This window comes from Phodopus roborovskii, unplaced genomic scaffold (genome assembly GCF_943737965.1).
Source record: "Phodopus roborovskii unplaced genomic scaffold, PHOROB, whole genome shotgun sequence".
NCBI classification, from domain to species: domain Eukaryota; kingdom Metazoa; phylum Chordata; class Mammalia; order Rodentia; family Cricetidae; genus Phodopus; species Phodopus roborovskii.
The window spans coordinates 23,487,792-23,503,893 of NW_026125391.1; the positions used below are offsets into that span (position 1 = coordinate 23,487,792).

The 16,102-nt window shown below is 43.5% G+C and overlaps 1 protein-coding gene across 1 annotated transcript in view; it reads left to right on the forward strand.

Annotated features, from left to right (window-relative positions):
• The first annotated feature begins 2,428 nt into the window (after positions 1–2,428).
• Positions 2,429–16,102, forward strand: part of Msh2 (mutS homolog 2) — a 47,950-nt gene continuing 34,276 nt past the window's right edge. Inside the window, exons 1-7 of the mRNA XM_051175229.1 lie at positions 2,429–2,727; positions 4,459–4,613; positions 6,140–6,418; positions 8,584–8,730; positions 12,196–12,345; positions 12,902–13,035; positions 15,635–15,834. Of these exons, the coding sequence (XP_051031186.1) occupies positions 2,517–2,727; positions 4,459–4,613; positions 6,140–6,418; positions 8,584–8,730; positions 12,196–12,345; positions 12,902–13,035; positions 15,635–15,834 (1,276 nt within the window). The 5' untranslated portion in view covers positions 2,429–2,516. The remainder of the gene's footprint in view (positions 2,728–4,458; positions 4,614–6,139; positions 6,419–8,583; positions 8,731–12,195; positions 12,346–12,901; positions 13,036–15,634; positions 15,835–16,102) is intronic.

Sequence of the window (16,102 nt, forward strand, 5' to 3'; positions counted from 1 at the left end):
TTTCTCCATAGGTTCTTTCTAAAAAGTAAATAAATAAATGGCATCCCTTAAAATTGCACCAGCAGGTGTGTTGGAGGTCTTTGAAGAAGCTGCTAGAGAAGCCACACATAACTGCCGGAGTCCTGTGATGGAGCAGCCCCAAGGCATCCATCAGAACTGGGGATCTAACCCTTTCCCCTTGCTGGGCCTCTCTACTGCCCTCTCCTGGCACTTGCACAAACGTTCACTTGCACAAACCTGGCCAAAAGGGCGAATGTGGAGTTGCTGGTACATTAACCTATTGCTTTTTATTCCAAAGCTCCTGATAAGATCAACATGTACCTACACATTGTCAGTACCTCCTCTCTAGGCCTACCATGGTGATATTTGCCCCATTCTCCACCCAGTAAATTGTCTATACATTATCTTAGGTGTCTCCTGGTTATTTTCTGCTCCTACCAATTCTGAAATACTGTTATGGTAAAGTTCCACCCAAGCCTTCCTCCCCATCTCCCTCCAAACCCTGCTGCATCTCACACAGCCCACCAAATGTGACTCCTCCCCCATAGATGCTCAAGACCACCCCCACGGTGTATTTAAACTGCCCCCCCCCCCAGAAAGCAGACTTTTTTTCCCCAGGCTCTCCCATCTCCTCTCTGCAGGTCTGGAAGGTCATCTGGGAGCATTGTATCCATTACACGTGAGCTTTTTCTAATTCGGTTTCATTTGGTCTGACTTGGATTGCTGTATCGGCAGAGAGGCTTATCAGGGTGCAGAAACTTTTCACTAACATTTTCAGGATTTGTTTCTCCTGTTGGAGGATTCTATCCATCTCCTTGCCTTAGCTACCTGCCATCTAAGCCTAGATAGCAAACAAGCGAACACTCCATTTCTCACCTACATATGGCGTTCCAAACTTTCCAAACATGACTAATCTTCAGGGATCTCATTGTCTTCCTGTGTGTTAGTTAGGTGCTCTACCACTGAGCTATATCCCTGGCCCATTTCTGGTGGCTTAGGCCAGTAGCATTTAGCATTTAGGATATAGAAACAGATGGTGCCTGTAAGTTACAGCCCATTGGTATACCCAGAGCCATCTCAGTGGCAGGATTTCAGGGGATTTTATAGTAACAGCGACGGAGTGCTGGTGGGGTACTTTTAGAGGCCTAAGCTCTTATGTGGTGACATTTTTAGTCTGGGTTAGTAGAAGTTAAGGGGTCTGTACATTTTGCAAAAGCTTTATCTTGCAGTCACAAGGCTGTTAAGGTAAACACAGAGGTGAGCATTAATCAGCTTTTTGGGGGACTAAAATTACCCCAAGGTAATTTGGCTCTAGACTTGAAATATTTCAGCTCTCCACAATCACTTTGTCTTAGTCGGCTAATTAGGCCTGTAGAATATTTATAACACTGCAGGATTTTGGTTTTCTGTTATTTTTCTCTAAGCAATAATTTACGGTCTCATGTAGCTCGAACTGGTGCAGCTAAGGGTGACAGTGAGCAGAGCTTCTCATCAGCCCCACCTTGAATTTTACTTCCTCTTGCTCCCACCTCCTCAGAGCTGGGTTTTCAGGTACACGCCACCATGCTCGTTTCCAAAATAGATTTTTTTCTTTAAATTAAAAAAAAGTTTTAAAAAATTGTGTATGTGTTTGTCAGTGTGAGTGCAGGTGTTTGCACACCCTCTCCACCCTCCCTCCGGAGAATCTGGAGTTACAGGTCATGGTGAGCTGCACAGGTGCTGGGTGCAGTCAACTGTAAAAACACTATGAGGGTAAGAAACTGCTGAGCAATCTCTCCAGTCCCCAAAGTATCTTTTTCTTTTGTTTGTTTAAGTCAGGGTTTCTCTGTGTAGCTTTTGACTGTCCAGAAACTCGCTCTTTAGACCAAGCTGACCTCGAACTCAGAAATCTGTCTGCCCCTGCCTCCGGTGCGCCACCTCAGCTGGCTTCCAAAGTGTCTTTTGAACAAATTAGTCAACGGATAGATGGATGAAAAGAGGAACTTTGAGTTTTTGAGAGGCTATGGAGAGAATAACTGTGCCGAGGGCAGGCAGTTTGCTTAAAAAGGAAAAGCATGGGTCGGGTCAGTAACACTGGGTCGATGAAGAAGGGTGGTTGTCTTAATTTACATGCTCTTTGTGTTTCCCTCCTTCGTTTCCGGTCACTCGATCGCCCCGCCCCGCCCGCCCGAATCACCCACCCACCCATCCACCCACCCCGGCACCTCCCTGTGTGACCTGAGAGCGTAGCTGCTCAAGGTGTTTTAAGGATTCGCGCCCGCAGGTCTGCGAGCCCAAAGGCTATGGAGCATGCGCAGTAGCTAGAGTCTGAGAACGCGGGAAGCATGGGCCTCGTTCGCTCCTGATTGGCTACCGCGGTAAGAGTCCCACCCACCGCGCGCGGTACTGCATGCTGATTGGGCGATCCCCACCGCGGCCGGCCGCGGCCTAGCGGCGAGGCGAGGGGTGGCGGGAATCGACCCGGCCGGCGCGGGGTCGCGCGGTCTCCTCTGGGGTTTGTGTGGAGAGGTTCGGAAATGGCGGTGCAGCCTAAGGAGACGCTGCAGTTGGAGGGCGCGGCCGAGACGGCCTTCGTGCGCTTCTTTGAGGGTATGCCGGAGAAGCCGAGCACCACGGTGCGCCTGTTTGACCGCGGCGACTTCTACACGGCGCACGGCGAGGACGCGCTGCTGGCAGCCGTCGAGGTGTTCAAGACCCAGGGCGTGATCAAGTACCTGGGGCCGGCAGGTGAGGGCAGCAGCGGCCACGGCACCGGCTCGGGTCGGGAGCCCGGCGGGCAGCTTTGCAGCGCCCAGGCCCGGGGCCGGAAACCTGTGTGCGTGCTGCAGCCTGCCATCTGCAGCCGGCGGGACAGCGGCACCGCTCGCCGGCGCTGGAGAGGTGGCCCCTGGGGGCCACGCGATTAGTGTGTTGTCCGATTCGTCCTCCCACAGCTGGATGGGCTTGGCTAGGCCGGGCTGAGCTCATGCTCAAACACTGCCTAGTCCAGACTGTGCTCGAACTCCCGACCCTCGTGTTTCAGCCTCCAGAGTTGATAGGATTAAAGTCTGTGCGTCCATGCTTAGCTCCAAATGTCTTATCACAGCCAGCAACCTACGAGTGAGGAGTGGCTGGGTTTATTATCCGTCCCTCTTGAGAGCCTGCGGTGGACCGGGGATAGTATTGGCTGAGTGGTCAGGACCGGGGCGGGGGGTGGGTCCCGTCTTGGCTCTGAGCAGTTGCAGCTCCCCCGCCCCCTCACTATTTGCTGTGTGCCTTTGGGCTAGTTGGAAAGCTATTCTCAGCATTCATTATTTTCTGCTACCTAGTATCATGTGTCCCTAAAAGGCTGCAGACCTCAACTTGGAGCCTAGGTAGATAATTTAACCCCCCCCCCCCAATTGCTGTTTCTTTCATTATAATGAAAGAGCATCCTCGGACACTTTGGAGTTGTGAGTTCTAATTCTTATGCCGTCATATGCAAACGATGTTACAGACAAAAGATAGCCTTATCCTTCTACTACTACCTGGCTAGTGCTAGGTGTGTAGTCCAGTGTCACCACACCCAGTTGTATTTGTTTTTTAGACAGCTATACCTTACCTTGACTTAAAGACACACACACACACACACACACACACACACACACACACACACACACGAAATCCTGTGCCCATTATTAGTTATTCATTTCCCCCCGCATTTCACAGTCTTCCCAGCTCTTGCCACTAGTTTATTATCTGTCTCTAAGTGTGTTTATTCTGGGATGTAACATATAAAGGAAGTCATATTTCATTCCTTTTGGTTGCTAAGTAATTGTGTTTTGTGCTGTTTTGCTGAGAATCTAACCCAGGAAACACACAAGCTGGGAAAGTGCTTAAATGCAATTTTATTTTAAAGAGTTCCAAAAGTCCTTCATACATTTATTTGTATTAAGCCAGGTGGGCGGGGGTGGCTTCTGCCTTTAATCTCAGCACTCGGGAGGCAGAGGCAGGTGGATCCCTGTGAGTTTGAGGACAGCCTGGTCTACAGAGTGAGTTCCAGGGCAGGCTCCAAAACTACAGAGAAACCCTGTCTTGAAAAAGAAGAACAAATAAATGAAGAAAATGACATTTATTGGTTTATTTTGTGTGTATGGGCATACACAGTGAAATACGTGTGCAGGAATTGGGTCTATCCTTCCACCATGAGTGTGGCAGGGATTGAAAGGTCACATTGGTGGCAAGCGCCTTTAGCTCACTGAGTTATCCCGGTAACTCCATGTTTATTTGTTGTAAGACAGTACCTTGCTGTCCAGGCTGCCCTCAAACTCCTAATCTGAAGTGATCCCCCTGCCTCAGACTTCCAAGTAGCTGGACCTGTAGCTGTGCACCACTGTGCCAGCTTGCAGTGTTTGCCCCTTTAACAGTTTGTTGTGGAGTGTTTGAACATGTGTTACCTCAAACCCTCGTTTAATTCTATTTATTTATTGTTTATTTTAGGGGCAAAGACACTGCAGAGTGTTGTGCTTAGTAAAATGAATTTCGAGTCTTTTGTAAAAGATCTTCTTCTGGTTCGTCAGTATAGAGTTGAAGTTTATAAGAACAAAGCTGGAAATAAGGCATTCAAGGAGAACGAGTGGTATTTGGCATATAAGGTAATAAATTCTATTTCTTTTGGATGTTTGTTTTAGAAAGTTAAAAAAAAAAGCGGGGTGCATGTTTTGCTGTATATTAACTAGGTTGTGATTGCAAAATGATTTCAAAACATTTTGATATAGTGCTTTTTTTTTTTTTGGAGACAGGGTTTCTCTGTGTAGCTTTGGAGTCTGTCCTGGAACTCACTTTATAGATCAGGCTGGCCTTGAACTCACAGAGATCTGACTGCACCACTACCACCCAGCCTGGCCTGTTGTTGGTTGGTTTTTAAAAGTTACAGTTTAATCACAGATCTTTATGCTTCTGAACACTGAACCTTGTTTCTCCCTGTTCCTAAAATCAAACATAACTCTGGATAACTTGAGCTTACATATTACTAAACAAGGGATTGGTTTTACTTTTTTTTTAATTAAAAAATTACTTTTTATATTAGGTCTGTCTGTGCATCACTTTCGTGCATGTTGCCAGAGGAGGCCAGCAGAGGGTATTGGATGACTTGGGTCTGGAACTTAGAACGGTGAAGGAGTTAGGCTCTAAACAGCCGTATTCTCTGAAACCTCTGAGACGCCTTCCTGGCCTCCAGTTTCTTTTTTTTTTTTTTTGAGTCGAGTCATTTGGTAGCCCGGGCTGGCCTAGGGCTACTGGTGATTCTTGAAAAGTGGCTAACTCAGCCTCCCGAGTTCAGGGACTGAAGGATACCACTCAGCTTTTTATTTCCCTAGAAACTAGCCCAGTTTGTCATCATTAAACTTCTGGCTGTCCTGCTTCAGTTTCCTCTGTGCTGATGTAATTATTATCAGCATGCTCTGCCACACCTGGCTTCGATTTTACTATTTCTGTCAGTTTTTATTGTCCCTAACCTCTCATTTATAAGTACTCCATTTGTGTCTTTGTAAGTACGTTTCTCATTATATCTGTAGGTTTGAGGGAGCCTGGAATGTTCTTCTTGTGGGTTTTTCTTTTTGCTTTTTTGTTTTATTTTTGGGGGGTGGGATAGCCTCTTTATAGCCCAGGCTGGCCTTGAATTGAGCTCTGTCATCCTGCTGTCTCAGTCTTCCATGTGCTGAGAAGTTTGAAAATCACTTTGGCAGAATGCGTTTTAGATGTGCCTAAGTGTTACAAAAGCAACTGGAGCCAGGCATGGTGATGTGTGTCCAAGGTCCTTATGCTCAGGCCAGGCTAAACTTCAAGGGAAGCCCATCTGGATAGTGCCTTTAATCCTAGCACTCTGAATGCAGAGATGCTAATGAATTCTGTGAGTTGGAAGCCAGCCTGGTCTACAAAGCAAGTTTCAGGACAGCCTGGGCTATTACCCAAAGAAACCCTGTCTGAAAAAACCACCCACACGTGCACGCATGTGCACGCATGTGCGCACACACACACACACACACACAAATTGAAGATATATTGGTAAGCATGTTTTTGTAAGAAAATGTAAATACATCAAGTTTAGAGAATTGATTCACTAGCAAAAATTTTAAATATGTTTAAAATTTCTTAAAAATTGCCTTTATTTTTTTTGTAGGCTTCTCCCGGCAATCTTTCTCAGTTTGAAGACATTCTGTTTAGTAACAATGACATGTCAGCTTCCATTGGCATTGTGGGTGTTAAAATGTCCATAGTTGATGGTCAGAGACACGTTGGAGTTGGGTATGTTGATTCCATCCAGAGAAAGCTGGGCTTGTCTGAGTTCCCGGATAACGACCAATTCTCCAACCTGGAGGCCCTTCTGATTCAGATTGGACCAAAAGAATGTGTTTTACCAGGAGGAGAGACTGCTGGCGACATGGGGAAGCTGAGGCAGGTAAGGGACTCCAGTCTAGGGAAGTCCTTCATATCCCTTCCCCCTTAGTTACTGAATCTAGATGCTAGACTGGTGCTCTGCTATTCAGCTATGATTCTAGCGGATGCCACTTCATTTGTGGGGGGAAATACAGTGTAAACTCTAATGGAAATAATGTCTTATTTAGAGGACCATCTTGATATTTACCTTTGAAAGGAACTTGGGAGTCCTTAATGCCATCAGGAGGAGTATGACTTGCTCTGCCTTTGACCTTTTCCCCTCTCCTTTTCTGTCTTCACTCCAAGATTATACAGTGACTATTATTGTACTTACTATGGTTTATCAAATAAATAACATATAATTATTTGGTATGTATTTATTTTGCATATTTTTAGGTTTCTTGGCCAGGAATGTGCTAAGGTAGATACTTACTGTAGCACTGAGCTGTATCAACCCAGACATAGAATTTTGTTTAATTAAAAAAAAAAATTCTGAAGATGTATTTATTTATTATGGATAGAGTGTTCTGCCTGCATGTGTGCCTGCATGCTGGAAGAGTGCTCCAGATATCATTACAGATGGTTGTGAGCCACTACATGGTTGCTTGGAATTGAACTCAGGACCTCTGGAGGAGTAGCCAGTGTCCTAACCTCTGAGCCATCTCTCCAGCCCCAATTTTTTAAGTTTTTTTGACATAGTCTTACTTGACAGTCCAGGTTAGCCTAGAACTCAGTCAGCCTGCCTCAGCATCCTGGGTTCTGGAATTACAGGTGAAGACTGCCACGTATGACTTCTGATTTTGTTTTTCTTTTTAACTTTTATCAAAGTTTGTGTTGTGTGTGTGTGTGTGTGTGTGTGGTTTATTATTATTATTTTAGATTTGCTTAGGATAGTGTCTCATGTAGCCAAACCTAGCATTGAACTTGGAAGAAAAAAATTATATTTTTTGTTTTGTTTTGCTTTTTGAAATAGGGTCTTAGGGTTTCTTTTGCTGCGAAGAGGCACCATGACCATGGTAACCATGGAAATTCTTATAAAGGAAAACATTTAATTGGGGCTGGGTTATGGTTCAGAAATTTAGTCTGAGGGTTCTACATCTAGATTGGCAGGAAGAGAGAGATACTGGGAGTGGCTTGAGTGTTTGAAACCCCAAAGCTCACTTCCAGAGACGCACTTCTTCCAACCAGGCCACATTTACTAATAGTGCCACTCTCTGGTGACCAACCATTCAAACACATGAGTCTGTGGGAGCCATTCCTATTCATACTATGCAGGGTTTCATGGAGTCCTGGCTGTCCTGGAACTCGCTTTGTATATTAGGCTAGCTTTGAACTCACAGAGATATCCTGCCTCTGCCTCCCCAGTGCTGGCACCATGACTAGCTAAAAATTTGAGTGCTTTACCTACATGCATATATGTGCAGCATATGAATGCCTGGTACCCATGGAAGTTAGAAGGCATTGGATCTCTTGGAACTAGAGTTACAGGTGGTTCTGAACCACCTTGTGTGTGGTGGAAATTAAACCTTGGTGAGAGCACCCAGTGCTCTTAACAGCTGAGCCATCTCCCCAACTTTGGTGGGTATTTTTTTTTTTTTTTTTTTTAAGGGATGTTCTATTTACTAATTGTATAATCCAGCCTGGCCTGCCTCCCAAGGGCTACAGAGTGTGCTGCCATGCTCACCTGGTAACACCCCCACCCTTGCAATACTGGGCATTGGTAAGGTTTGCTGCATTGCAGGCAATTCTCTATTGCTGGACTTACGTATCCCTAGCATCTCTTTCAGAAAGGATCTTACTCTGGCCTCCACTCCAGCTTTTTACTCTGCCTCAGCCTCTTCACTGCTGGGTTCAAGGTGTGTATCACCACACCAAGCAAGAAATGTTTTTTGAAAGTTTATTTTCTCATAACTTTAAAGTAGAATTAAGAGGTTTTGCTCCTTTAAAAAAAAGTTATTTTATTTTTTAATGAATGACAGACTCTTTCTGTGTAACCCTGGCTAGCCTTGAAGACCAGGAAGGACTCTATCTCCGTCTCCAGAGTTAGTTGATAGGGACTTGTACAGTGAACAAAATTTGATAGACTAATAGTCTTGTAAGCTGTTGTTACTTTCTGTTTGCTAATGTCAGAATCTCTCTTTGCTCATATGTTTCCATGCAGTGACTTGAAATGTTGTCTATAAACAGGTTATTCAGAGAGGAGGGATTCTGATCACAGAAAGAAAGAGAGCAGACTTTTCCACTAAAGACATTTGCCAGGATCTCAACCGGCTATTAAAAGGCAAAAAAGGAGAGCAGATGAATAGCGCTGTCTTACCAGAGATGGAGAATCAGGTATGTGAGTTATGAGTGTATCATAAATCATAATAGGGAGTTCGAGGCCTGGCCTGGTATATAGAGAGTTCCAGGACAGCCAGAGCTGTTACACAGGAAAACCTGTCTCAAAAAACCAAAAACCAACCAAACAAAAACAAAAAAATTGCCTTTATTTATTATGTGTGTGAGCACATGTATTGTTTTTAACACATTCTCAGTCAATGCATTTTACCAGTGAAGATTTGGGAGCCAGATGCTGTGGTGAAAATCTGCTAGAGAGACAGAGAAAGCATCCATCCAGCTGACCTTCCTTCTCAGCTGACTGATGTCCAAAAAACCTCCTGCCTTCTCCTATGCTGTTTCAGCAAGATTCCTCCTAACTCACCCTTACTATGTTTTTTTTTTTTTTAATCATCGGGTATTCACTTCCTGTCAACTGGTTGCTTGCTCAGCCTCTTGACCTGTGGTTGACTTTATTTAATCCTGTTTATAATATTCATGTTGAAAGCTCTTAGATTAAAGGTGTGTATTTAGGCTAAGCCACACCACAACTAGAAAGAGGTTTTTCCAATAAATAACACAATCTTGGGTGTAGCATGAATTCTAATTGTTCTTAATAATAAAAGCTCAGAGTCACATATTGGGGTTAATGCTGAAGATCAGAGAAACAAAGTAGCCAGCCACTAGACAATTCTTAACCTCTACCAATGCTCAGACCAAAGGGGCGATCTTGTCCTCAGACTGCATCTGTCTCCATCAAACCTCAGATTGTGGTGAGCTCCTGTCTCCTCCCACCATATTCCTCTCTAGTGCTGGGATTAAAGGCGTGGGATCCCAAATGCTGGGATCACCTCTGTGTGAGCTCTGTTTCTCTTTTAGACTGGATCAATTTTGTGTAGCTCAGGGTAGCCTTAAATTAACAGAAATCTTTCTGCCTCTGTCTCCTGAGTGCTTGGATTAAAGGTATGTGCCACCACTGCCTGGCCTGTATAGCTAACTAGTGTGGCTATCTTTGTACTCTGATCTTCAGGCAAGCTTTATTTGTTAGATCATAAACACTCTGGGTTCACAGTACAATCAAATCCTGTCTCATAACCAAAATGAAGAATGTTGATGTGTACCTTCTGGTGACATGAGGGGAGATTTTTTGGATAGCCTTGTATGATAGCAACTCGATTATTGTTACCATATAGGAAAAATAGGTGTTTTAAAATGAATCAGTGTTTTCTTATGTTAGAGACAGGGTTTCATACAGGCCGGCCTTGAATTGGTGATACAGCCGAGATCAACTGAATTTTGATCTTGCCTTCTTTGTAACCTGAGTCATGGGTTTGTAGATAGGGGCTGTCATGTCTGGCCCATTGGGTATAGTTTATATATTATTACTGTGTGTGTGTGTGATTGCCAACATGAGTATTTAGGTCAGAAAGACTTTCCTGCAGGTCACAGATTAACTCAGTTTATCAGCCTTGTGCTCCAGGTTAAGAATACTTACCCAATATAACATCTCACCGGCTCTCAAGGATATTAAATCAGTGATTGTCATTATTGAAGTCTTGACTTCATACTGTTTTAATTTTTTATTGTGTATTAGTAATATAGACTATAGATAACTTAAACTGTTTAGTTCTTTATTGTCTTATATAATCTTATATATCAAAAGGTCCATATGATAATCTGTGACTGAAACTCTTAGTATTCTGTGCTTCCTGCCGATGTGGTTTTGTTTTCTGAGACTTCCTTACTGTCTTCATGTGCTTTAGGGGACTATCCAGGTTCTGACTTCTGACAGTTTAGTTTAGTTTGCCTTTGTCTGTTTATATAAATGACTTATAGGGCTGTATTTTTTACGTCTATTTTTTTATTTTGTGTTTAGAGATACTTTTATGTAGTACTGAAATAAATATGGTGTGGTTTATTCATAAATGAGAGCAAAATAACAATGAGTAGTATTTTAGAAGGTGTAAAAAGGCAGCCTGGTGGTGGCAGCACTGCACACCTTTATGCCCGGTGCTAAGGAGGCATAGGTAGTTTGATGATCTCTTGAGTTGGAGGCTAGCCCAGGACAGCCAGAACTACACAGAGAAACTCTGTCTTGAAAAAGTAAAAAAGATGTTGCAAAAAAGCAACATTAAAAGGACTGAATACATGGCCTTCTTTATTTCTTTCAGTTCAGAGATTTGGGGATAAATTATATAAAGATTTAAAAAAAATCAAGTTTTGCAACCTAAAAAATTTACTTACTAAAATTTTATTACTACTTCAGTAAACGATACGAAAACAATAAGGAGGAACACATGTTCGTTTATAGAATTGCGTCCCAGTCAGTCCAGATGCTCCAGAGGGAATTCCTTCCCAGCATGACCTCATTCACTTGTGAGGACACGGGGCAATCTTTGTTTAGACATACCTTTATCTTGTCCAGCATGAGCCATTCTTCACTTCTTGATGGTTTTCTTTTCCCATGTGCATGTCTTATTGTCTGCCTTTTAGACCATACATTGACCTTCTTCATCCACCAGCCCCTGGTCTTTATGGAGAGTTCCCTGATGACATTTTATCATACCTGGAATCAAATGATCTTCCATAACCTCTTTCTTCCTTCCTTCCTTCCTTCCTTCCTTCCTTCCTTTCTTTCTTTCTTTCAACCTCTTATTGAAGCAGAGTTTTGAATTAAAAAAAAAAAAATACAAGTTCAAGTTTTGCTATTCCCCAGAAGAAAATCTGTTATGAAAGACAGTCTCTATGGGAATTGATTCTAGCTGTCTTATACTTGTCCATTAGAGATGTAAACCATCTTTCTTCTGGTCCCCCATTCCAAGTGACTGGGTTTCTACCTCCCTGAGACAGGGTATCACTGTGCATGCATCCTTGCCTGACCTGGAACTCATAATGTAGTCCAGGCTGGCTTCAAACTCACAGTCCTCTTCCTTTGCCTGTCAAGTGCTACAAATAAAGGCTGTACCACTGTACCTGGTGGGTTTCACTTTAAATATGCACATATATGTATATATTATTGTGTGTGAGCATGCCTGTATGGTCTTTAGGGTGCCCAGCATGTATGTGGGAGCATTCATGTATGATGATTAGGGTGCACAGCATGTATATGTGAACATGTGTGTATGGTCATTAGGGTGCCCAGCATGTATGTGGAGCGCAGAGGACGACCGAGGGAGTTCTCTTTCTGCTGTGGGTTCTAGGGATCAAACTCAGATCATGAGATTTGGGAAGCAGCTGCTTTTTACCTACTGAGCTGTCTCACCAGTGTGAGAGACAAAGTTTCACTCTGTAATCAAGATTTGCCCCAAATTTGCTGTGTATTCCAGTCTGGCTTCAAACTTCATTTTCCTGCCTTGGTCTTTCAAGTACTAGAAATCCAGGCGTATGCCTCCATGGCCAGCTAGCTTTGTTTTACTTCTGTTTTGCATTTCTAGTCTCTAGTCTTGGTTATGGAAGAAGCTTTTACTGTAAATTTATTTTTAGGTTGCAGTTTCATCATTATCTGCAGTAATCAAGTTTTTAGAACTCTTGTCAGATGATTCAAATTTTGGACAATTTGAACTGACTACTTTTGACTTCAGCCAGTACATGAGACTGGACATGGCAGCAGTCAGAGCCCTCAACCTTTTCCAGGTAAAAAAAAAGGCAACATGGGGTAAAAATACTGAATAATTTAGCTGGGCGATGGTGGCACAGTTCTAGGCCAGCTTGGCCCTCCAGGACAGCCAGTGCTACACAGAGAAACCCTAACCCTGTCTTGGGTGTGGGGGGCGGATGGGACGGAACAAAAAAACCGAATAATTTTAAAAGGTAATGATCTCTTTAAGGAATTTGTATTTTGTTACATTATTGTAGTTAGATTAGATAGTAGTTTGCAATTGTTGTGTTTTATTTTTTCTAGTCTGAGACAATACATGTGGACCTGTCCTAGTCTTGGGTAATTTTGTGTTATAGTGGTGCTTTAAAGTTCTGTTTTGAATTTGTTTAGAAACTGCAGTAATTGTGAAGCAGTTTAGCTGAGGGCAAAATGTGCATCTCTAAATATAGAGGTTTTACCTTGGATAATTTTCTGTGGATAGTTCAAAGTTTGTATTTGGAGAATAGTATCCATTATTCCCCCAATTCTATTTCATGGTTTAATAAAGTCTTTGTTGATGACTGTTTTTATTTTATTTTTTTTGTGTACTAGGGTTCTGTTGAAGATACCACTGGCTCTCAGTCTCTGGCTGCGTTACTGAACAAATGCAAGACTGCTCAAGGACAAAGACTGGTTAACCAGTGGATTAAACAGCCTCTCATGGATAAGAACAGAATAGAAGAGAGGTACAGCATTGAGTGTGTGCTTTCTCTGCCGTTGAGCAATTTGCTGTAACCCTGTGTGGTAGTGCCACTTATTCCGACACACAATTTACACTCATTTTATTTTTGTTTTCTTTTGTTTTGGGGTCCTGGGCTGACCTTGAAGTCAGTATTTAGCTGGGGGTGAATTTTAACCTTTAAAAATATGTTATAGCTGGGCGGTAGTGGAGCACACCTTTAATCCCAGCACTTGAGAGAGGCAGAGGCAGGCGGAGTTCAAGGCCAGCCTGGTCTACAGAGTGAGTTCCAGAACAGCTAGTGCTATTACACACAGAAACCCTGTTTTAAAAAAATCAAAAAACTAACCCCCCCACTTTATTATGTGTATGGTGGGGGGGGATAAAGGGGTGTTGGTGCTTACAGTTCAGAGCGTGAATCTGTGGCATCCATTCTTTCCCTCCACCTTTGTTAGATTCCAGGGATCAAACTCAGACACAGTGAGGTTTCTCAGTGAGGGTCAGGGATGAATCCACTGAGCCGACGAATCTCTGGCCTAACTGAGCTATTGATCCTCCTGCCTCATCTCCCAGGCTCTGGCCTGTGAGGGCCACCACCCCCAGTGTTTGTGGTGCTGGAGGATGAAGCAGTAGCATAAATTCATCCCAGAGTGTTGTGCTGAGCTCTGTCCCAAGCCCAGCTAACTGTTCTTTGTGTTTTAAAAGTTATCTTTATTTATTATTTGTGGTAGAGGGCAACTTTCTGGGGTTGGCTTAATTCTTTCCTTTTACTGTGGGTGGTTACACTTAGCCCATGTGTACCACGAGGAAGGAGAGAGACACCACTTAAGGTTCCAAAGGTTTTAGTAATTCACCGTAGGTGTGGGCCACTGATCAAGCAGGACTGCAGGACAGGGGAGCCTTGTTTCTCCTGGCAACCCGAGCAGGGGAGAAATGGGGTTTATGAAGACAAACATCACAAACATTTGTTGCTAAGTTACAGTTACAGCTTGCACCAATCAGAAGTTAAAGATTAGGGACTTTCCTTGTGTTTCCCATCATTGTCAATTGATATAATGCAAGCCTTTCATATGCATTTGTTAGGAACAGCCGTTCTTTTATGCATCTTTGTATGTGCAGGAGCTTGAGGACATCAGAAGAGGGTGTTGGAGTCCCTGAAACAAGTTAGAAACAGTGTGAGCTGCTGTGTGGGAACTGGAAATTGAAACTGGAAGAAGAGCAGTACCCTTGGCCACTCTGTTACTTCTCCAGCCCCCAGGAATGTTGGTTTTGAAAACCAAATGTTAGACTGGTGAAAGGCTCAGTGGTTAAAGGTGGTTCATCTGAGGGACCCACATAGTAGATGGTGAAAAGTGACTCTTGAACTTTGTCCTTTGACCTGCATCTGACTCTTGAACTCTGTCCTCTGACCTCCATGTGTGTGCTGTACATGTATAAGCACATGTACACACAGAGATAAATGTAATAATTCAAAAAAGATACCGGGTGTTTTATGATTAGTTACCAAAGAGTCCTGTGAATCTTAGGGATTAACTGACTAAAAATTTATCGCATGTTCCAGTAAAATGTTGATTTAATACAGTGTCTTAATTTTGTGCAGCTGAGAGATTGAGTTTAGTATGATTGATGGGTGTATTCTGTTAATGCCAGTAGTAGCTTTCATATATCTGAAATTGTGGTTTTTAAAGTGGCATTGTCAAGGAAACAGAAGTCTTCCCCTTTTTTTTAAACGACACCTGTTATCTGGAAATGTAAACTGACACTGTAATTTACTTCTGAAGTGGTTTACTGAGTAGGCTTATGAAACTAGCAATTCATTAGGCTTTTTAGGGTATCTGGGCCAGACTGAAGGAGCATTTCGAATTGCTGTGTGCTAGGGTGTTGTTTTTTGCTTTGAGGCAGGGTGTCAAGTATCTCATTGTTAGGCAGGGATCCCTTCTGACCCTGCCTTCACCTCCAGGTACAACGTTATCAGTTAGTCTCCCTCCTCCTCTCCCCCACCCCCCAGACGGGTTTCTCTGTGTAGCCTGTACAACAGACTGATCTTGAACTCACTGAGATCACCTGCTTCTGCCTCCTGAGGGCTGGGATTAAAGGCATGTGCTATCACCATCAGGCTTTCTTTTTAATTTTTAAGGTTCTTTCTTTCTTTCTTAGCTGACCACAGTGAGTCCCATATGTAGTGTAAGCTCAGTACTGAGGAGACTGAGAGCGAGAGCAAGGGTAGTGATTTAACATTTCTTTCAACCCTGTCTCTGTGTGTGTGTGTGTGTGTGTGTGTTTAGCACACTCATGGAAGTCAGAGGACAACTTGGGGGAGTGAATTCTACCGTGTTTGATTGAACTCAGGATTTAAGCTTGGTGGCAAATGCCTACCTATAGAGTCTTTTTTTGTTTTGTTTTGGTTTTTGGTTTTTTGAGACAGGGTTTGTCTGTGGCTTTGGCGCCTGTCCTGGAACTTGCTCTGTAGACCAGGCTGGCCTCGAACTTACAGAGATCTGCCTGCCTTTGCCTCCCAAGTGCTAGGATTAAAGGCGGGAGCCACTGATGCCCACCCAGCCCCTATTGAGCCATCTTATCCTTTCCTCTCCTATTTATTTTTTCAGATTAAATTTAGTGGAAGCATTTGTTGAGGATTCAGAACTAAGGCAGATTTTACAGGAGGACTTACTTCGTCGATTTCCAGATCTTAACCGACTTGCCAAGAAATTTCAGAGACAAGCAGCAAATTTACAAGACTGTTACCGACTATATCAGGGTGTGAACCAGCTCCCCAGTGTCATACAGGCTCTGAAGAAATACCAAGGTAATGACAACTTTGTTTCACTTAACTCTTGCTTGCTTGTTTGTTTGTTTGTTTGTTTGTTTATCCCGAGACAGGGTTTCTTCCTGTAGCTTTAGAGCCTATTCTGGCACTTTCTCTGTAGTCCAGGCTGTCCTGGAACTCATAGGGATACACCTGCCTCTGCTTCCCGAGTGCTGGGATTAAAGTCGTGTGACACCACCATCTGGCTTTGCTTTTCTATGTTTTGGTCAGCCCTGTTTTACTTCACTCTCACGTGGGCTGTTTTTTT